Raw genomic sequence first — 23,511 nt, forward strand, 5'->3', positions numbered from 1 at the left:
GAGAGAAAAGTCCTGAATGTTCCTTTATAGATGTGACTGTAGCAGGCACCTGTCATATTTTCAAGTTATCTTTTATTTCCCTCTGGTCATTGAAATATGTCTTTCTGTGTTGTATTTTTCCTAATGAAAGTGGGGACTATGTTCAATAGAGGAATTATGGGATAAAGCAGTGCTGTTGCAAATAAGCTTTGACAATAACCTCTGTGTGTCTTATGTGTGCCTTAGAAATGTCCCTTTTGGGGAACACCTGGAGAAGTTTACAGTTTACAAAGTTGATATTATGGTGATCAATGTGACAGCTGCTGGTATTTTGCAATAGTGTGTTCTCTCAGATTTCTCCAGTTGTTGTAGTTCGTATATTTTTGGTAGAAGTAGTATCTGAAAAATAAAATCTCTGCAAGGCAAACTGTGCTTGTTAATATTTATTTTATTCCACACCACTGTACTGTGTGGAAGGAGCAAGGGTTTATGAGAAAAAGCTTATACATGGGGCATAGTTGGATTGTGATTCAACACCATGAAAATCTATTTAACAATTTTAAACCTTTGATACTTAAGAGGATCTATTGTCTTTCCCAGTCTGAGGACAAAGGCAATCATAACAGCCAAGAAGAGCACTGTTTGGACAGATGAACTAGCTCCCTTTTCGACCTGGGGATGAAAGTAGGATCATCAGGTTTCTCAAAGTGATCATTCGCGTATGGTAAAAATGTATTAAGTCTTTCATAGCAAGGGAAAACAATCCCACCTTTAAAGAATAACACTGAAAGTGTTGATGTGTAAAGTATTATCCTCAGTGTAGGCTGCTAAATTGGAGGTCTCACACTGGTTTCTTCAGTTTGCACTATTTTGTCTCAGTCAAAAAACCTTTCAATACATTCAACTTGTTCCTGCCACATGAGCTTTCAGCTCAAAAGCAAAGAATGTCTATTCATTGAAGGCGTAGGAGATGGGGTGAGAGATGGCAAAATAATTACAATGACAGCTTGTAAGTTGATTTATAGGAACTTTAGTTATAATTTATGTACAAGACTTTTTTTGTGTATTTGTCTTTGGAGAATTTTTAACCCCGTCCTGTATCTTGGATCTCAGAAAAATACAGCAAAGATTTGATGCTGTATCTTTTGTTGATCTAGTTAATACAGTCTTTATGGTCAGACTGTAGTCTTTTAAGAAGGCTTATTTGAGAGGTCAGGAACAAGTCATCCCATTCTATAGGGGTATAAAGCATTTCAGGGAAGGGATGTTTAGCTAAGCGAGGAGATTTGGCGAGCTCAAATGTGAGAAAAGAGCATAGAGGAAACAGAATCAAGGACAAAGTATGTCAAAGCCTCCTTTGGGCACCAGGATGCTACCAGGGAAAGCTAAAGTGCAGCTGAAATGAAAACTGGTTAAGGACATAAAGGCTGGCAGGAAGGGTCTCTACAAGTTTACCAGAATCAAAAGGAATTTCCTAGAAACACGTCCCTGTTGTTGAATAGGGAGGTAGCTTAGCTATGTCTCACCCAGGAAGGCCAAAGTACTCAATGCATTTTTGGCCTCAGTCTCCCAGGCCTGTGGGCGTACTGATTCAGGCTGGGGAGGAGACTGCCGCCCTTCAGAGAGCAGCAGGCAGGGGCTCATCATAGAAGATGAGATGATTTAGTGTCCTTCTGTTAGAAAGCTTTCATTGATGTCTCATCTAAAACCTCCTTGATTGAGTTTCAGCCTAGTGCAGTTTGGGTCGTGAATGCAGACCACAGGTTATTCCCTCTTTCTGCAGTGTTTGCCAGCTCTCTCGGTCATCGTTTTAAATAAAGATTCTAAGTTGTCTCTTTCTTTTTTTTTTTTTTTTTTTTTTTTTTTCTTTTTAGGCCAACAGTCATTTCTTTGCTTTCTCAGATGCTCCAAGTGATCCATATCTTTGCACAAGTACCTAAAACCAGGTGTAACACCTGGCTGAGCCTTACATGGACTAAATATAGCGTAAGGATTACTTTGTTTGGTAGGCTGTTCATTTATAAGCTCCTGTGAGAAGTGTGGTTCCAGTATGAGCCTCTTATTGTTGACTCATTCAGCTTACAATTTACCGCAGGTGTTTAAACAAAGATTAACAGCAGCAAAAACAAAAAGTGTGATGATATTCTCTCAGTAAAGAAGAGGTGTTTTTATGATGTTAGATTTGCCAGGGAAACGTACTGTTACTGTGTCTAAAATTGCGGAAGTGCTTTGCTTCTGCTCTCCTAGAGCAAGAAAGCTAAGGGAAGTGTGGGCTTCTCCTGAGAAAGGTGTAAATGCTACATATAAATATGGGACTTCGGAATCTGGGCAGGAATTTGTTTGCAGTGAGTGTCGTAACAGATCAGTCATTTGTGTAATCCTGCGTTGGGTACTTTTCTGAGGAACTGCCATGTGCCAGATGTTGTTAGTGCTGTGCTCCTACACTTGCCTTCTCTTGCTAGAAAGTAACTCCCTGTACGCTGTCTGCTCTGAATGGATTATTTAATTCTGCCAAGATTTCTGTACTCTGTTAAAAGAAACTTGAAGTCACGTTGTAAGTGCCATAAGGAAACTTGACAAACACTCCCTTTTCCTTCATCCTGGCTGTTAACAAAAATGTTGAATAGGACATAGAACAGGTCCCTGGAAACTTGCCTGTCATAGGCTTCCATTTTGCCAGTGAATTACTCCACGGCCTAGCGTCTTCCTCCTCATCTTTGCTGTCCTGGTGGATTCAGTAAAAATGGCCTTCCACAGAGTTGGTTGTCAGGGGGTGTTAATTCAAATTCCTACAAAATGCTCAAGACTAGTCTTGCTGGAGGTAGTGGGTCCCAGAATAGGTACAAGAGAACTTGTGGGTGGGTACTGCTATAAGAATAGTTCTTTTCATTTCGTATGTTGACATTATTCCAAATAGTTTCAACGGTGCATTGCACAGCTGCAGTGTCTGTGACCTTAGGGAAATTTTTTGATCAAAATGCCATGAGTATCTTGTAAGTACACCTGATGTGCACAATGGAACTTCAGCCCTGGTGCGTGAAATGGAAAGAATACTCCTCCTAATAAACCTGTCGGTTTTCATTTTGTAAAGAACACAAAGATAGCTGTCAGATCTTTTATTTCTTTATTTTTCTTGTTATATTTGCTCTTCTCAGATGGAAGGAAATGAGGCTATTACTCATTACTTGATTTGTTTCAGAGCCATTATTGATTTTGAAAATTTGATAAACATCTGAATAAATAGCTGTTCTATTGTTTTTTCAAGTGGAGCAAGCCTTGGCAGAAGTTTGTCTTTGCGTAGGGCAAACATGATAGAACTGGTCATCAGGAACATAGGTTTTGATTTTTGTGTATTCCGTAAACTAAAAACCTGTATTTGGTTAAAATCCCTTTCTTTTTTAAACTACTGACTTTCCAAGAATGCCTTGAAGGACTGTAGGGGTTTAAAAAAGGTACAAATATTTCAGGAGACGCTAGCTTCTGAAGTTAGCAGCCATTTCAGATTTACTGAGAGCAACTTCATTGCTCTCTTTATCTGATTTTTTTTTTTTTTTTCTTCTTAATTTAAAATCTACTCAGACCAACAAAAACCTCAGCGCTCAAAAAGAAAGCTGAAAGTTACATCAATATTCAAAACTGAAAATGTCCTTTAAATTCTTGAGCTATTGGGACTGTGCACAAACGTTCGGCTAAAATGACACAAAGTTAGTAGCTTCTTCAAGTTGGTGGCTGATATGGAAAACTCTGTGTAGTTTGGTCTTGCAGTCTTCTTTGCTAGCAGCATCAGAAAGTATTGAACAGAACACTGTGTCACTGAATAGCTGATTCATAGGGTGCCGTGTGGCCATTGAATGCTTGTTTGGTGTCTCTGGAGAAGCAGATTAGAGCCAGTTGCTGCCTAAAGGCATGTCAAAACAAGTTTCTGTGCACGGTGGTGGTATTTTTTGTTTAGTTTTAAATAATCTAATGCAGTGAATGCAGCCTGCGGTGCAGATGAAGTGGAAGAAAACTGCTGTCCCAGAGCAGGTTTTGTGCCAAGCCCAATTTGATAATAAAGTTTCTCATTTTCTGAGAACTGGGTGGACGTGCAAACCAGATGGAGAATTCTGGAAGTGAAAAAATAATAAGTAGCTTGTATTGCCTGAGAGAGAAATTAGAAGAAGAAAGAAAATCTGCACAATTTTGGGGTTTACTTTCTTTTGTTTTGGTGCTGTTGCTGGTGTATTTTCACTGTCTTGCCTGGGTCCTGTCTGTGCTCTCAGCCCCTACCAACCCAGAGCTCCCTGATTTTTAGTTCCAATACCTCAAGGGTAAGTTCTCAGTCCAGTCTTCACTTTGTTACTTGGGCAAGGGCAGGTGCATGCAGCCTGCGACCACCAGGCTTCATGCTGTCGCTTTTTGGGGATCTGAGGTGGTCTTCGTTGTGCTGATCCCAAATGCTCTTTAATTATGACAGGCAAGCAGAGAAGGAATCGGGGTGTGAGTCACGTGAGCCCCCTCTCTGCCGCCTTCTATGTTCTTTGCTTTGTTTTTCTTTTCTTTTCTCTGTCCTTTGAGTTTCAGGCTTTTATTAAGAAAAAAGATGCGTCTGGCTTTATCAGACAAGGTAATTACATCTTCTAAAGCATAGCTGTCAGCTGTGACTAAAAGATATCAAAACAGTCTTTAGTGTCCCGATGCTGCTGAAGGTTTGTCAGGTGTAAGCAGTTGATAAGGCTGTTCTGAGGTTTATTTTCTGGTGGCATTTAAGGCAGGCCACTGGAAAAGATGGGCCCCTGCCTTTTGTTTTTGTCTTTCGGTTTGTCTTTTTTATCATGCGATAACAGTGCCACTTTGTATCAGCAACATCTGTTTCCCTTCTTCCTTCAGTATTGTCTTTTTGATGTCTCAAAATCAAATGCTGGATTCCCCTCCCCCCCCCTTTGTAATACTGTAAGACTAAAAACAAATGAGTGTTAACAGTGCAGCTATAATGAACCCTTTGCTACATGCTTTTTCATGTGCTGTTTTCTTTTTCTTGTATGTTCTGTAATAAAAGTGTTAGTGGAAGCGAACCAGCAATAATCTGTTGTAAAACCCCCAATCCAGTCTTGCCGAAGTGAACAATAAGAAACCAGTGTTTCATTAACACTTTGCCCTTGCTGAGCCTGAGAAACTACTTTTTTTTTTTGCCTACACAATAGAGATGGCATTGTGCTCGACCAGAGGCTTTGAGACCGGCCTTGTTGCAAAGGGCTCAGGCTATTTAGCCCACAAAAGATGGTAGGAAAAAGTGAGCCACGGTGAGGACGTGACCTGTGTGAGGGTCTTGTTGCAGGTCAGTGGCAAAACCATGGAGAGGGCTCAGGCACTGGAGCCGCCGTCTGGCTGCCGCTCCACCAGCTGTCACTGCCGGCTGCCGCTTCCCAGGCACTCTTGATATTCAACTTGCAACACAAGCACTGAAGGTCATGCAGCTCGGTGACTTCGTTGGGGTGATGCTGTCGTTTCTGTTCTTTTAGTTCTTTTAGTTGCATAACCTACAGCTTCAGATTTTTTTAGTCTTGTTTCTAAATTTCATAAATTTGAAGCTTAATTTGGAATGAGAAAATGTTAATTTATAGAAGGGTCTTACGCCAGGTTATAATAAGCGGATCATTAAGCTGTCATGGTCACTGGTGTCTGTGGGACTTAATAGAGACCTTTAATCAGCAGATTATTGACACTGCGTGGCAAACGGTCTGGTGTGTCAATAAAAGTTCATGACCTTAGGGAATACAAATAAAAGTTCTTGATTCAGGTTACTGTTGCTAAAAAAGAAAAAGACTTCTATACGTTTTTGAAGTTGTTTTTATTTTAAGGTCAGTGAAAGGTGAAGAAAACAGTGCCTTGTAGTTGAGACCCAAAGCTTTATATCAGCAACTGTAGAATTGCACTGCTGCCAATATTTAACTTTGCAAGCATGTTTCCATATGTTGTAATCCTCTTTTTGGTGATTTCATCTTCCATAGTTATTTTAAGTTCCTTTGACATAGTAAGGATTTAAACAGTATGGGAGTAGTTTTTAAGCATTTGTTTTTTTTTTTAATGGTAGTGAACTGTTGTGCTTATTACGGGTACAGTGTAGGATCCGAACCAAAGTTGAATTTTAACTGCATGCATCTTTGCAAGTGTAAATCTGAGTAGTTTACACTTGGTAGTATAGGTGGTCTTAGATATTAAAAAAAAAAAATTCCTCATCTATAAATAAAAACAAAATGCTTTTTGTTCATCTGCTGTCTCTCAACTGAAGGGTGTTGAATTAGGAGAAAAGCAGGAAGGAAGTTGGTTGGGATACATGGCCCAGAACTGGAGGGCACAGCCTTTGTACAGGTGCAAAGACCAGCGATTGGTTACAGCACCTCTCCTGCATTTTCGGCAGCAGCATCTTGTCCTTATGCAGTTGCCATCCTCTGTGTTTCATACAGTGAAAGTTAATCCAAATGTTTGGGAACAGTTGAATCTCAAACTGAAGAACCTGCTGCATCAGTCCGTGATGTAACTCACCACAACAAGAAAATGAAACCTGATGGGACTGATGGTGCTCATTTGTGTTAAATTCTCTGCTCTAGGATTTATAGCAAAAGAAATTAATCATTGGTGGAGGTTCATTTTCTATCATGTTGTCTAAAGCTTTCAGGCTACTCTTATTTTGAAGGGAAATATGTTTACAGTTTCTTGGCCTAATCCCCAGTTAACTGGATTTAGTAGATGGATAAAATTTTAATAATGAAAAGGGTTACAAATTAATATCATTAAATAAGACTTTAGAATATTGTGTAAAGCATTCTAAATGCTAAATGGAACATGGGAATGTGAAACAGATTTACTTTTAGTTCTGTTTTTCATTCAGCCAAGCATAAATCAATTAGAAATAGCACTCCTTGTCTTTTCTTTCATGGCAATTTCACCAGAACCATAGCTGGAACTATTATAAGAGGCCTTGTTAGAGTTAATGGTTTCAGCAATGGAATACAGCAGTGATATATAGCAAAATGTTTAATAAGTGTTAGGTGTTACTTTTAGTAACTTTTAGTTAAAAAAAAAAAAATTACACCTTTGAGATTTTTTTCTGATCTCTAAAATATATTAGGAGATCAGATTACAGTAACTTATTTTTTTTTTTTGCCATAATGGCCCAAGCTCTTGCTCTTAATCCCTTTTTATAGATACTCTGTGGGATTAAAAGTACTCCACATTATACAATTGTACTGAAATGATGCGTTCTTTTTGTAATTTGATCCAGAGATGTACTTTATTTGCTCAGCAGCAATTCAAAGTTGAAAGATTCCCCTTAGTAATTAATTAGATGTTTCTTGAACCCTTTTAATTATTGCCTGGGTTACAGCCTTCCTCTCATGGAACAGAACCGAGCAATTGCTAGGCAATGTCATACAGCACAAATAGGCTTGCTTCCACTGACACAGCTTGTTCAAAGAGTGCTCCCTCAGAAGTGGACCAGGGATAATTTGTCCTGAGTAAAATGCTGATGACTTTGAGTTCACATTCTGTTGGCAAAACTTTACTGCTGTGCAAATGGAGAGCTGATGGAGGTTATGAGGTTGCTTGTGAATAAACATTTTTGGCACTTCTATTTTTTTGTAGATGTTGGCTCTTGGGGTAAAAGAATTTTACTTCCATAAGGAATTTTTCCTGTGCAAAACATACAGCCGTAATCTTGTTAATTTAAAGGCATTAAAAATAGCTGTCTTTCTGCAATGTGAATAGTGATGATTTATATAGAAGTGTTTCCTCAGTGCCCTTTTATAACGATGTGAGAGGGATGGATGAGGGACTACTGGTTAAACTGTCAAGTATGATAACATGACAGCGTGCAATTTCTAATCTGCAAATTTAGGGTAAAAAATGGCAAGCTGAAATTGTGGCATAACTAAGACAAAAAAAAAATCTGATTTATAAGAAGGACTGCACTGTATATGAAATCTGGAAGGCATTGACTGCTAAGGCAGAGTACTAAAATCACCACCTCAGAGAAGGAGGGATATCCAGGCTATCACTGGGGGACTGGCAGCTGTCTTGGAGGACTTGAAACAGCTCATGTTGCCCTGGAACAGCAGCCTGGGTGCCTGTGTGTTGGCAGTCCTACCACAGGTGTGGGAAAGTGGAAGCACGTTATTTCCTGAGGAAAAAGGCCAAGACTCTTGTGCAAGTCTCTCACTGACTGCAGACCATTTCTTCAGCTTTTAAGAACAGATTTTCATTTCTTATGACAAATCTTCATCATTTGTATTAAAATTGCGGGGTGGTGTGTTAAGTTATGTTATGAAATGAGACATCTTGCTAGAGAGAATTTACCTGGGTGCTTATCATGCAGCTTATCATGCTGTATGTGATGAGGCTGTGCTAAGAATAGCAGTTGTTTACTGTAATTCCAAGGGGACTTCTTTAGATGGGCAATTTTCAAGTTCACTGAGCATTGGAAAACAAACTGATTTGGGTTTAACTACAGTCTAAATATTAGAAAGGAATCAGACTCACTTTAAAGAAAAGGGAAATGGGAAGGATGGAAAAAATTGAAGTCTGAAGTATGTTGTTTTTTTTTTTTTTTTTTTAAAGTTACTGATTATATTTTTTCTTTAGAGTCCAGAAATATTCTGACCAATATGAAAAATTTCATTACGTCAAAAACATGCCAGAGCTTTTTCTGGTGTTTGAATTTACTGATATTGCACGTTAACAGATAAGGCTGTGTAGGAGCAGAGAAGTTCTGTACAAAGTTTTAAGTGCGTGTATGGTTAGTATATATGTATATGCCCATATGTGACTATTTTGTCATCTGTGTTATTGTATTTCCTGTGTAACTCTGCAATAGGGGAACGACTGGGTACTCAGCAAGTCCTTGGCGACAGGATTTGGAAGAGTGAATTAAGTAGAAAGTATATCCCCAAGCTTAAGCTGAGCTCTTAATTGTATTGCTTCTGTCATGTGAGATTGACCCACAGCGTAGCTGTCACACTATTTTGGTACAAACTTCCAGCATTCTCTGTCCTGACTTATGGAAAACCTGCAGAGCTTTAAAAATACATTTTCTTAGTGCAAGCAAGCTATCCAGGAGTTTGAGGTCTTTGATTTTTTTTCCTCTGCAGTTACTGCTGATTCATATGGCAGCAATAGGAAGAGCACCAGTGTCTCTGTTGAAGCGTATGTTAAAATGATCAGTGAAACTATACTGAGAGAAAAATCAGTGCATTTAATAAGCATGTAGAAGTATATTCTTATGACTCAAACTGGATCAAATTATTTCGCATTTACTGGGAGTCAAGAACTGAGGTAATCTTAAAACTGGTGAAAAGGATGATCCTTGCATGTGATGTTTTCTTTCTTCCTGGAAAGATGTGATCTGTAAGATGCCTTACTTTTCCAAGGAGGTAAGCATTTAACATAAATTAAGCTGATGCAGTCTGTGAAATAATATAAAAAAGCAGGAAGCTATTCTGGGAGGTAAAACCCTTTAAGCCGCAAATCTGACTGCTTGTTGTTTAAGGTAACAGAATAGAAGATCTGGGAACTGTGATAAATGTTCTGATGAAAATTTGGCTTTCAGAAGAAAAGATCTTTAAAAAGGAGATGCAGCAGGTGGCTTCAAATGTAGCGGTAGTATTTTTAGCTTCCTGGATGGCCTCTGAATAATGAGAAGCTTACTGGTTTACCACTTCTCAGTTTAGTTATGTTTGTGTTAATAAATTGGTTCTTTTAAGCTGGCTACAGCAGACGTTAGCAGTGATGATGAGGAGGATTTTCAAAAGCTTCTAGTTGCTCTCAGCTGCCACTGCAGTCAAGAGAGTAAGCCTGGAAAATTATGCCAGGGTTTAATATGTTTGTATATCCTTATCATTGTACATGTTTTGCCTGGAGGACTCATGATTCCAAATTTTTCTACTTTTTGCCCATAATTAAAAAAAAAAAAAAATCCAACCTCTTTAGTGTTATTGTGTACCTCTAGATTGCTGATGGATGCAGTATCTCCTGGGAAGAGGTTTGACTTAGCCAGCTGCGAAACCCGATCTCTTTTAGTCTCTGAAAGCATTGTAGAGTGTGGGCCTTCTCCTTCTGCTGCTTCTTTCACAGCTCCAGCCTCCGCTCGGCCTCACGCCTGATTGTGAACTCTTTGTTTGTGTACGTACATGGTGGTGGAGGGGGAGTGCAGGGGCTTGCTTAACAAAATGGGGCTTGTGAGTTCCTCTAGTGCATCGTGGGGGATGTAAGTCTTGCTGGGAGCTGTGTAGGAGAGGCAAGAGTAGGAGCACTCAACAAGGCAGCGATAGACTACACTGACAGTGTAGAAAGCTATGCAATAGATTTGTTGTCCTGCATTGTTATATAAGCATCAGATATATTAACTACAATGACGGGTTAGTGAAATAACCCCTTTCCTTCATTTGGGGTATATCACACAGATTTACAGCTTTTCCTTCTGCTCTGACTGAGGCAAGAGGTGGTAGTGCAAATTACTGTATTAGCCAAAGGCAAGGCTAAAAGCTGCTGGTGGTATCTCTGTCCTCACACACACTGCTCCCATCTCTCCCTTTGTAATGCCCTGAGGTTGACTGCTGAAGAGTGTAATAGCTTGATTTAGTGCATCATGGTAAAGGATCTGACATGCCACCCTGCAGTTTCTTGTTCCTTGCCTGTTTGGCAGTGACCAAAATCAAGCGAGGTCACACGAGTGTAACTAGAAGAGGAGCTCATCAGTGCCAGGGCTGAGGTTACATGACACTGGGCCCCTTTCATGATGCTGTGTGAATAGGGATCAGTGCTGTACCAAGTATCTTGGAATTAATCTGTAATTTTTATGGAGAGATATGGCACACACAGAGGAAACCTGCTTGAATCTTGGAAGCACATTTGGAGCAAGAGGAAAGGTTTGACAACAGATGAGTGAATGGAGGCTTGAATTAACGAGTGTCCAGAGAAGTGTCTTTGTGTCAGCACTCAGTAATTATGGGCCCAGTCCTAGAAAGCCTTCCACATGTTGTTTGTGTGATGAATCAAGCTGGATGAGCTACCACTGTTGGAAGGATCAGATTCAGGCTGGTTATTACCTGAATGCAAAGTCAAATGCTAAACAGAGGAGAATGCTAACATAAGAATGCTGAGATTAGAGAAATAAGGGGGAAGTAAATGTGACAATCACAGGAGAGGCTTTTGAAAACGTGCTGCTTAATTTTAAAACAAACAAAACCCTGGCACTCTAGAGAGGTAGAAGTGGTGTTCTGCATGCATTCATGTATTTGCATTAAGAGTGTGCTCACTGGGATGCCTTGTCTTCCTAGCACTGCTTATGTTAAATTATAGTAAATGAACCTGAAGTTTTATGTGAGTAGATCCAGCTACATCCTAAGTGTTATGGGCCCATGTCCAAAAATCTTGAGGGCCGTATTCCATTACTGAGTAGTGACGGAGCATAGTGGGGCCTCATACAGGAGTTGTAAAGCATGCACAAACTTGGCATTGGCAGGGTCCTGTTGTACAATGCTGATGTGACATTTGAAAGAACAGCCTGTAGTCATATAGGGGACTGAAACCATCCTGGACATTTTTAGTGTTGCTGGATGTTTTAAACTTTTGTAGAGTTAAGGGAATTGAAGGAAACTTACAGAAAGCAATCATATATATTTTTTTCTGAGATTTTTTTTTTTTTCAATTTCATTAGGCCTTATTTTGCCTTTTTTTCACATCCCATCGCCTTACCAGCTTGCAGATGGATGCATGTAATTCTAAGGCTGTTTTCTGTCATCTTTCCAGGAAGTAAGTTTTCAGCTTATAGCAGATATTTTTGTATCCCTAAAATATATGATGCTGTGTTTGGATTGTTAAATTCCATTCCATCTGCACCTTCCATATGTTCAGCCCTCCACAGTTTGTTTGGGGTCACCTTTCTTCACTATGGGAAGAGAAGGATGTGAAGTATTTGGTGAAGGATTCTTGCTGATGGCTCCGCAGCCATGGTGACAGGTTGCCACTGATTGGGCAAACCTTTTCTCTCAGTCCTTCTCCCTGTAGCCTTACACAGATGAACTGCTATGTTTGTGCTGCAGGGCGGGACCAGACTTGAAGGTCTCCAAATGCTATCTCCAAATGCTTCAGTTCAAGTGAAAAAATATTTAAAAATATAAAGGTAATAGAAAAGGCAAATAATTTACACTTGTCATGGTTTTATGATTTTGGTTATCGCTATTCCACACCATAACATCATGTGATGCACTGGGGGTTTGACTGCTGATGCTCGAGTTCCGGGTGCCTGTACAGAGAAGAACTGCATTTCCCCAGGAGGCTTTGCAGTCAGTGAGGAGATATAACTCTGTGCAAGGCCATCTGATGCTCTCTTCTCCGTCTGCTCTTCTCCGTCTGCTTTTCTTCATCGGCTCAACTGGATGGCACTTCTCACCTTAGCGTTGTGGTGAGGCCTCACCACCTTTCAGACACTCTCTCTCTCTCATTATTTTTTTGCTGATGCTATATTTAGTAAATTAGTTTGTTCCACCTCAGATCGTTGCTGCTGTTTCCCTTTTCTGGAGGCGTGGATCTGCGGATCCCTCTGCCCCGCTGGTCATGGAACCGGGCCGAACCAGCCTGTAAACCGCTGACAACACTCTAAAAAACTTCTTACGTATTTAGTGGCTGAACTAGGACATGGATGAAGATGGAAGCTTTCTGCTCTGAAGTATTCTGAAATGGAAGAGGAATGCCTGAAATGAAAGAGAAACCAAGCAGACTCTTCTGCTGTATTAGCCAAGACACAAGTTCAGCTCTTTTGAAAAGAGATCAATACGTGAAATTATTGGGAAATAGGAATAAGTTGTTTGATGCTGCTTTTCTATTTTTGTTGTTTGCATTTATTTCTTCAGTGTTTGGAAGTGACTTCCAAATATGTTTGCTTTCAAACAAAAGCAGGGCTTCCAGTGTAACTGAAATCATTGTTTAGGGTAAGACTTAAGTTATGTTTTTCCAGATAAGGAAAAACTTCAGTCATGGCTCTAAAATACTAAGCTGTCTTTTCTATGTAGCATTAAGTCAGCACTATTGTGCCTCAAAATGTTTATTTTTTCTGCTAACTTGGATTCAAATTGCAGTGCAGGCAGGGAGGTGTTGAACTTTGCTTTAGTAGATGTATGCTGCACATATTCTCCTTTACATCTGTGCTCAAGTTTTTATGCCAACTCTGCCAGAATACCTTCTTTACCTTGGTGTTTTTAGCTGAAATTATTTGTCTTAAGAGCTGAGATGTGTCTCCTTTTCTAGATAGATGTACCACTGGCATAAGCTGTTATTCGCAGTGTGGAGTTACTTCATAAGGAGATGGTGTCTTTTCATACTTGTGCATCTGCTTCAATCACAGGTTTATTATTGCACGTGTTGCTTCATCTCCTTGTAGCCTTGACTTAAATACTGGGGATGAGAAGCCTGCACTTGGGGTGATCAGGAGGCCTTCAAAGTCCCTCAGTCTGACAGAGGTCTGCTGTTTAGTCAGTTTGTATCCCAGTGCATTGCTATTGTGAAGAATGCCTAAAGGACCACTGGTAAGTGAATTCCATTGGGACTCTTGAAGGCAGAGTTCTCCATAGTCATGTTATCTTTGAACCTGTTGAGCTAAATATAGTGGCTTTTGCTTGGAAGGCTTATGTTGAGAGTCTGTGGATTGCTAAGGTTCCGCTTGAGATTCTGCACGGGACAAATGTTCCATGGGAAATAGATCTACTGTGGTGCCTAATACTAAAAACTAAATGCTTTTTCTTCTCTTCTATAAGAATGCTCAATTAAGCATGGAAAGTTACTCAGGATATATATATTTTTTTCTATGAAGAAGCTGTTTTGTGCTCTTGGATACTTTGTGCCTGGAAATCCTTCTGGGGCAGAGCAGGAAGTAAGAAAATAGCAAAAAAAAATATATTTGCTATGGAAGGAGGAATTGCATTCTAGCACTAAATTAAAACCATAAATAAAATGAAGACTTCGTTTTTAAGATCATTCTACTGTTTCCAAAGCTTCCTTAAAAAATGATCTTGTGATACTGCCCTCTTCAGTGATGACTATGCAGGTAAAGCAGGGATCGTACGAGCAGCAACTTGGCTTTTACTGGCAGGGGTGAAAATGAGGCTGTCTGGTGGGCACGTGAAGACTTGCACGTCTTGGTGATACCAGCACGCCTCCCTGCTCTTGGAAGAGCGGTAGGCTAAGACTGACTGACTGCAGTAGCACAGCTCTGCAGGAGGTAAGGCAGCATCATTTCCTTTTTATAGCTTTTCTCTTAGCGACTCGTCTGTATGTGCTACAGCTGCATTTCCACTTCCCTTAAACAGACTTCGTAATGCTTTCTTCTCCTGATAGATGTCAGCAGGACAGATTAGCTATTAGCACTTATGCAAGCCAGAAGATTTTACATTAAGCAAAGATAATGCAATCATCAGGAATTAGAGTCTATGGTAATTGTGTCGTTTAAAGTGACAAGAAAATGAGGGATAAAATTTGTACTTAATATATGAGCCTTTTATATGACCTACGAGATTATGCTCATACTGTTGGTTGAGCTGAAGTTGTGTGAGAAAAATAGGCTCCAGCATAGTGTGCCAGAAATCTTACAACGTAGATCTGTTTTCTCAATGAATTTATTCTTAAAGCAAGCTTGAGGCCCTCAAATTAAGTTGCAGTGGATAGCATGATATACTCTCCAAAACAAGTCCAGCACAAGTGTTAGGAGCAAATCTTCCTCAGACTGCTGTATCGCATGAGGCAACAGCTCTTTGAAGGGGCACCATTAGGGTAGTGAAGAGCATTTTCTTTACATGTTTAGTCAAACCCCCAGCTCTTCTGTTGAGAATAACAAATAACAGGGGTACTTTTGTCTGGTCTGCAGACTAGACAAAAAAGGGTTAGTGCCTTGTTTCATTTAGGCAAGCAGCTGCTTTTGTTTGCTGCCAAACTGTAGAACTTTTACCTAGGAATAAAACCTTCAGCTCAGTAGTGTTGTGACCGTTTATCTCCTGTTTGTTCCACATTGCTTTTATTTGAGAAGAAATTGAAATCACAGTTTTGTTTGCTCTGCTCGCAGTCAAGTAATATTATTGATGAAATGACAAATTGTTGCCTACTTCTGTAAATTCTTCTTTCACTGGAAATCTGGAAGCTATCTTTCAGTATAGAAGTATCTAGTAAAGCATTGTTTAATTTTTATATCAAGTAAAAATGTGAATTAATTTGATGGATAACCTTGTTTAGTGTGCATCAAGGGTGTGTCCTTTAGATGCTTTGGCTTTAGATTTAATAAGAAGGAATGCATTCCAAGAGAAAATGCCGGGTTAAATTACCTTATTGTCTGGAACAGAACTTGTCAGAGCTCTGGTCCGCAGACTGACCAGTGCCCCCAAAACACGTGCTGAGAGATGCACAGAGTCAGGCTTAATATTTCATCTGAGCTTTTCAGTTCTGGGCGCTTAGAGTGTGCTACATGGGAAATGTGGAGAGTTTGATGGTGGCTAACACTGCCAACCACGTGCTTCTATTGCAAGGGTTACAAGATGCAAAACAATAAATAACTTGACAGAACTTTGTGTATCTGGCTGACTGATAATAATTGTGTGTGGTTATTGGAAATAACTTTTGATACCTGGCTAACTAATGTTTTGGCTTTATTCCTTTTCCCCACATCTCTGAAAAAGAGGGATATACAAGCATGCGTGGACACAGCTGGCATAACTTTTGAGGTTATGTTTTTGTGTTGTCAGAAGCATTGTTCATCTCTACACACCTGGCTGCAACACTGGCAAGTGAGCAGTTGCTGTGTTGTCAAAGAACTCGATAAGCCTACTGCAGTCCCTTTATATACCTTCTTTGTTCTCAGAAGAGGGTACCAGATACCAGTTGTTATGCAAATGGTGTTGAATATCTTTCTGAGTGGGGGCTCCTCAAAAAAAGCTAGGAGGGAATATTCGGTGACAGTAAGAGGCAGTAAAGCTGCTGCTGGAAAAAGCTCATTGTGTTTATAGACTGGCTGTGCATTGACTGTTCATGCAGCACGCGCTCCAATTTCTGTGTAGTTACTTCTCAAAGTACACCAAGTGCCAGGTTAAACTTCAGCCCAAGTTTACCTGTAAAGCTGGTGCTGTTCACTTAGTGTGCTTGTCTATCCAGAATTGCCCAGGCTTTTCGTGTCTCCCTCGCGCTCCACACATGCTGACTTCCTGTTAGTAAATGGATTTCAGTGCAGTTCCTGGAAATGGCCTGGGATGTGGGAATGTGGCTGCTGGGACAGTGGAGTGGGAGATTCCTGCTGTGTGGGCAGCCTGTGCAGCGGAGCTCTGGCTGCTGTCTCTGGAGGAATTGCTGAGGTTGGAAGCATCCTGCTGTGTTGACAAACGTACCTGTTTGTGTTCCCTGGTTCTGCTGCTTACATCAATTTGTTACCAAGGAAAAAGCTAGCTCAGGTCTTTTCTGTTTGCTGTATCAAATGCCTGAATTGGATGTTACAGTGGCTGAAATGAGTATTTGTCTATCTGTTTCACAAAGAGAGTTTCAGGTATGCTTTATTTTGTAGTCTTTTTTTCCTCCTTTTAATGGAAAAATAACTCTAGAAAAAAATGGTGTGAAGAGTTGTGGCAGGGCCGCACCTAAATACCCTTTTGCTCAGGTGGAAGCAAGCAAACCAGGTGCACACAGCAACAAGACTGGAACCAGAGGAGTCTCACTGACCTCAGCAGTAGGAAGCTGCAAGTCCTGGTCAGCAACCCATTCACTGCACTGCTCTGAGATGCTCAACTTCAGCCTAGCATGAAGGAAAATGTGCTTTCTTTACCTTGGCTTTTTTTTCTTATTTGCAGACCAGGATGAAAAGTTACATTTCAGATTTCAGTAGTTGGACGATGCAGAGAGAACAGAGACACAATATTCAGTTCTCTTATTTTAAGCTTCCAGGCACTTCAGCTCCCTGTGGTTGTTTTAATCCCATACTGTTTTCAAATTTTGCTGCAGCACCACTTCCCGAATTTTTGGGCATTTTTATAAATAGAAAGTGACTTCAGGCAGAGATGCAGAGAAGCTGCAGGGGAGGGGCCTGAGCCAGAGGTGAAGGTGGTACAGATGAGAGAACAAGGCTGGAGAGGAAAAGCAGAAGCAGACCGAACACTTAGCATGGCTCAGAAGGGAGGCTACGGAAGAGGCCCACACAGAGGTGTATATAGCAGAATTTCTGTCTTCCCACTTAGGAACTGTGCTTGCAGAGACTTACTGTGAGCTTGGAAAGAGTTAAATGTATTTTATCTAGGCTTGAGGGGAATTGTTATTCAAAAGTTGGAGCAGGAGAAATTGGGTCTAATTCATCCTCCTTTTTATGTTTTCCAGTATATCAATTTCTGTGGACAAGAGGAGAGGAACTTCAGTCTTTAGGGACTCTTGCTGCAAGCTGATTGGCAGTACTTACGATTGCACCACCAGAAAGCAATAAAATAAATACATAGAGCAGCTGTAACAGAAAGCAGATGTCTTGCTTTTGCAATTAAAGAACAGGAGAAGGCAATAAGAAAACTAATGGCAAATGGTTGTACAGTTGGGGCAGGAGGAGAGGTACAACTGGCTTACTTTTAAAACGGATTTACCAGAAAATCCTATACTGGGTGTAAATTAGAGATGCACTAACAGCCACAGCACCTTGCACTCAAAATGGAGGTTTGTAGAAGCTTAATTCTTCATTAGAAAATACATTAGTAAAGAATTATACAATTCTTCATGCTAAGAGTCCTGCAGGATAAAACAGATGGCCTGTCTCATTGTTCTCAGATCTGGTTTTCTACTTTGGATGATTCTATAGAATCAATTGTTTCTCTAATTCAGCTGAACAAAAAGAGTGTGAAGACTGGGATTTTTTTTCTTCCTCATATGTGTGACTTATAACAGGTATTACATGAACAGTTATCTGTGAAATGCAGTTTAACATTTTTCTAAAAGCATCACGTAAAATGGATATAAATCAGACATTTTTTAGCCGGGCATTTTTTTGGTTGGTATGGACCAAAATGGTAATTAGTCACATTTGCAGCAACTTTGTTCATTTACTGTAGTACATCGCATAGTCTTGCTGTTGATATCTCAAGGGGAATAAGAGGTGGGCTTTAAGTGGACAGTTTTTTTATAAGCACTGTCATGAACACATAAATGAATGTGTACATTTTGAGCACTTTGCATTTCTTGTGGCCACAACATGTGTTTAGCCACCTGAAAATGAAATGCTGTGCTAGGGTTGGTTTCAGAACAGAAAAAACGCTGGAACTGGAGCATGGGGAAGCAGGAACAAAGCACACTTCTGCTATCTTCCTCCTGTGTAATACTGGTCCTGCTGGAAGCTGTGAGGCTGAGACAAGAGTTAAGAGAGTGTCTTATTTCAGTTGTTAGAAGGAATACCAGTAGACATACTTACAGCAGGATGCACGTCAGTGGCATAAAGAGCAGAAACAAAGTGCACGAATCTTTATTTTAAACTCTGTTTTGGCATCCTTTCTCTGTCAGTACTACCTAAAGCTAAGTAACAATAATATTTTGTGCTCTGACGGAGTAATTAATCTCCTTTTTGCCCTTGGTTGAAAACCAAGAGGTTGATTTCGTATAAAATACTTTAAAGAAAGCAGTGAGTGTTCTGTCTTTGAAATTTCTACGAGTGCGTGTTAACACAGGCTGCTGCGGAGGAAGTGCTTAGGGAAAAATTATTCGTCTGGGATTTTGGGCTCAGTTAAGAACTTGTCAGTGCTGCTTTTACATATGTGCTTAGTTCAGAAGTGCTGTGTTTTCCTGACTGTGTTTCGGGATGTGAAAAAAAACTCTTCATAGTGTCCTGGTCACTTGCTGCATTTATCAGTAAACTGCTGTACCTTGCTGTCCCTTTTTTTTACTGGCTGGAATCGCACAGGAGGAAATGTTCCTGTGTGAAGAGCCTGCAGGATATTGCCAAGGAAGAAACACAGAACCAGTTGTAGGAATCCTGAGTCTCCTTGCTAACACTACACACGGTTCTTGAAGCATACAGAGCAGATGAGAAATTTGTGTGCTCCCTTAAGTATGTAACTTAATAAAGCAGTTGTTAGGAAGTTCTGTCTCTGAGCTTTCTCAGGTTTGACATGCTTTCTGCTAGTGTGTTTGTATGGTGTGATGAAGGTAGAAAGGCAGCTGTGCTCTACTTACTTCTCTCACAACCCTTTAATAATGCATTCGTATGTGGACATAACACTGGCTTATGGCACATTAACCAACCTTTTTGCTGCTTGGTCTGCGGTGGTTGTGCTTTTGATTGAAAACTGCTGCCAAGTCACCGTGTCAGCTGAAATGAAAAATTTGGTGTATGAAATGTCTGATCGCTCTGCTTAAACTCATCTTTCTCTGAAGTTGTATCTCATGTTTACATTAGTATTTACCTCAGCATCCTTCATATGAAATAGTGTTCCGCATAATGCTGTATCCCTAGCAACAAGAAATCATTTTCTTCCATGCAGCTAAGACTAGGAATAAGATATATGCAGCTTGAAGCACTTATTGATCAGTCCACTTCTGAAAACTGCACATAAACTTTATGAGCAGAGCAGCAGTACAAATATTGCTACATGCTTTAGAAAAGAGAAATTTGAACACATTTATTTGGTGCTTATGGAGTCAAAACCTATGGCTCAAAAAGTGCTATTATGCGAGTCTTTCATAATGCTGTGATATTGTAGAGAAATGCTTTAATGTTCTCTTGCAAACTATTGTTTGGAAAAAAAAAAACCCAAAAAACAAGATTTTACAAGCTTTATCCTAGATCTGGTGACCATTTACAGTTTGGCTGATTGGTCTTACTAGATATCTGGGGAGAATTAAAGCTGTCTTTCCTGTAATAATGAGGCAAGCTTCCACCTCTTGATTACTCATTGGAATAATTTAAAGGGCGTAAATAAAATTTTCCAGACTTAATTGAGAAAATACGTATTATGCCATTCTCTTCCCATGTGCTTAGGGTGAACAGATTTTCTTTTTGGTTACAAACAAGCAGAATAAGACACTCATGGAGACATATGCTGAAAAATTGCAAGATAAATAGAGCGTGCATCCTGCTTTACCTCTGCTTCTAATAGCAAGAATGCGGAGGGATTTTTGCTAAGCACTTCCTAAAAGCTGCTGAAAAGTTTCTTTTATGATTGCCAAGGAATTTTCAAGTTAATCCTGGGAAGAGGTGTAAGTCTCCTAGCAAGCATCTCTCTTCTGCCAGTGGGGATTACTGAGATTCCTCTGAGCTTCACCCTCCCAGCAGGCTGTTTGTGTGAGGGTAAGCATTTCTGGGGAGCGAGTGTAGGGAGTTAGGCCAGCTGTATTTCTTGCTCACTGTTTTGACTCAACTAATGCAAGTAAGTGTAATCCTAAGGAATGAGATGTTCAAGAAACAAAGCATCTACACAAGCATCTTTTCCTGCTTATATTCTCCTGGTAAGCAATGGTTTAGAAACTTACTGAGCCAGAAGCTGTGCCAGAGTCACTCTTCGATAGCTGTGGATCCTAAATGAATTTATCTAATTCTGCTTCTGAATGCCTTGAAGTGTTCAGTTTCTACAGCATCCTGTGACGGAACTCATGATTCCATCCTGAACGTTTTCTTCTCCTGATGTCTGTTGTTCCTCTTTCATCAGCTGCTCAAAAGGCAACTGGACAGAGATTTCCATTTTGTAGTATGAAGAGGACAGAGCAGCATATATTTCTTTGAGTCCTCTCAAGAGAATGTTTTCTGGTTTTTGTTAACAGGCTTGCCAGGGGCTTGACAGTATCAGTTTTTTTAGGTGCTCCAGCTTAGCATAGTGCAGTCTCATCTCACTTTACAGTTGAGTGATGAGATCAGTCTGGCTGGAGACCCAAGGAGGCTACAAGTTACCATTTGCAACTCATGAAGTAATGCCTTACCCTTGTAAGCTTCAACATCTGGTGAATGATAAGGACACTTGACTGGATTACATTTAATACAGCTAGTGGATCTGAGCCAGTCTAGCAGCTGATGTTTATGGCTATTAAGTTACATATATATAGGCACTGATCAAATTCTTTCTGGTTTTCCTTGTTTGCTGTGTTCAAAAGTATTTTCAGCTACTCACAAAACAGTGTTTTGTATCTCTAGAAATAAAAATTCACAATTTCCAAGTCCAGTTTTTCTTTTCCCCCCCACTCCTATTCCTTAGTCCTTGGTGCTTTTGGCTGCGTAAGAAAGAATGAAAGGAGCCTGTTACTGCAAAATAACTGTGTTAGCCTGAAAGTGATTTGAAAACTTGTGCAGCTTTATCTCACCAAGTTTCAAATAATCACTCAGTCAGAAGGATTACATATTTCTGGCAAGCTGTCCAACCATAAGGTATTCTTGGTACAGGTAAAATAACCTTTTCTTGCTTATGTGGTTTGTCACAGGAGGCTATACTTTCAAATCCATCTCTTATGTGTTATAGACAATTAAGGCTGTTGAAATAGCAGACTTTCTTGACCAGCAGTTCTGTTTTTCTACTCAAGAAATTTTTCCATTTATCATGTGTTTAATATAGCCAAGCTTGTGACAGTTTCCTGTGAGGAATGCTGGCTTATAGTACTCCTTAAATTCGGAAGCATGACTCTTCAAATCAAAAAAGGAGAGTAGCATAGATGTGCTTCTGGGTGAGCTGGCAGTGTCTTCTTTGCTCGGCAGGCAGTGTACATTTGCAGAGTATCTCATATGTGAGAGGTATTTGGGAACTTCAGGGTATTACAATGAGTATAATCCCTTTTGAATTATCCTTTATAGAAATTCTTGGTGTGTGGAGGCTGAAATTGCCATCTAAGTGTATATAAGTGGGAGCCTTGCTTTGAAGTTGTTGAAATCACTTCTGGGAAAGAAGTTGATACTTGCACTTCCTCCCACTTCTAGACAAAGAAAAACACTTCTGTCCTGTTTTGCAAAAGAAAAAAATCATTAGGATACTTGACTGTTTATGCAGATATTAAGAGAAAATGTGCTACATGCCAAAATAAGTCTGTGCACCTCACTGTGTGGAAACCACAAGAAAATACGAGTTTGATGTTTGAGCAATATTCTGTTACGTGTCCTGAAATTAGAGTGTGTATAACTTTATTTATAGCCAGTACGTAAGTTTTAAAACCAAGGATTAAAGTTGGACAGGTGAATGTTTAGAAACGTGCTTGGACACCCAGAATACATTTGTTTTAAGCATTCTGTATGACGGTACTGTATCATGTCAAATATACAGTGGTGATGTCAGGAGATGGAGTCTGCCTTTTCTGCTTGTTTCAGAGATTCTTAATGTGGGTTTTGTATGGAAATCCAGTAGTGTTGAGAGGGGAATGATGCACTTGAATTATTCAGTGCAATAGAAAATACAAGGATGTACAAAACCCTAAAAGCTGTTTCCTTTTCCGTTGTTTGGGAAGATAAACTTTTTCGAGTGTGCTTGGTGGAGGAAGGGCATTTTTTTGTGTCATTTAACAGTTTTCTGTGTTTGTGGGTAACATTGCTTTAACTGATAGTGTAAGTGTGTTGAGGGCTTTCTTTTAACCCTTTTCTCTTAATGTGTGTCATCTGTAAGAGGTTTGACAACAGTTGTTCTCACAGGTGATGGATAATGCAATGAGAAAATAATTTTTTACTTGACAGACTACCCCCAAACCAAACTTCACAGTCAAGTTCAAGAAGTCTTACTTGCATGATGCTGAGAAAGTGATGTTTGTTGTGTCTACTGTTTCTGCATGAAATATCACTGTGCAGTATGCGGAGTCCTCCAGTTCTAGTGGTTGAGTTGTAAAATAAAGAAAACACAACTATTCATGTTTTAAAACTCTTAGGAAGCCCCCAAAGTCGTGATAAAATTGATTATCCAATACAGGGGTTGAGGTAATATGTATGTTTACAAGTAAATTAATCTTTAAATTTGTAGTTTCTAATCTGATATTTTTCTTTTCTTTTTCTCTTTAGTTCCTTGGCATAGCATTTCTTGGGATTGGATTGTGGGCATGGAATGAAAAGGTAAGTTGAATATAGCACCAAACATTTTTCTTTCTGATGAAATATTGGAATAGCAGTATGCTGCACATTAGTGTGTCCACACAGTTTCTTCTGAAACAAAATCAAGCTTCTCTGTCAAAAAAAGAAAACACAACCTTGGCTAGGTTCTCCTAGGGGAAGATCTGAGGCATTTTTCCCAAGAATACTTTGGCAAGGAATCATGGCTGACACTTGCACATAAAATAACCATTTCAATCCGTACATGCTCAAACAGCAGCACAGATAATAGAATGCTCTACTGCAGGCAGTGTTGGCAGTGTGTCCCTAGGAATGAGAGGTAGCGTATGTGTCTCAGAAGGCAACTTCTTGAAAGTGAGCCTTCTCAGCTTTGTCTGTGCGTAGCGTGCTTCTTGCTGCTTCTCTTAAGGAAACCAAATGAAATCTGAGGCAAAGAAGATAAATTTTAGTTTTTTTTCTTATGCAGAATATAAGTTTGTACACTGGAAATCTTT

At 39.8% G+C, this 23,511-nt stretch overlaps 1 protein-coding gene across 2 annotated transcripts in view; it reads left to right on the top strand.

Moving 5' to 3' along the window:
• TSPAN5 (tetraspanin 5) overlaps window positions 1-23,511 on the top strand; it is a 79,430-nt gene that overhangs the window by 35,890 nt on the left and 20,029 nt on the right. The window contains exons 1-2 of one of the 2 annotated variants that reach the window (XM_042812117.1): window positions 13,486-13,538; window positions 22,970-23,020. In XM_042812117.1, coding sequence (XP_042668051.1) covers window positions 13,521-13,538; window positions 22,970-23,020 — 69 coding nt within the window. In that variant the 5' untranslated portion in view covers window positions 13,486-13,520. Of the gene's footprint in view, window positions 1-13,485; window positions 13,539-22,969; window positions 23,021-23,511 lie in introns of those variants that run through there. The other variant, XM_042812116.1, reaches the window with a different exon arrangement.

This window comes from Centrocercus urophasianus, unplaced genomic scaffold (genome assembly GCF_019232065.1).
Source record: "Centrocercus urophasianus isolate 14NV4802_14NV808 unplaced genomic scaffold, USGS_Curo_1.0 seq_13, whole genome shotgun sequence".
In the NCBI taxonomy this organism is placed as follows: Eukaryota; Metazoa; Chordata; class Aves; order Galliformes; family Phasianidae; genus Centrocercus; species Centrocercus urophasianus.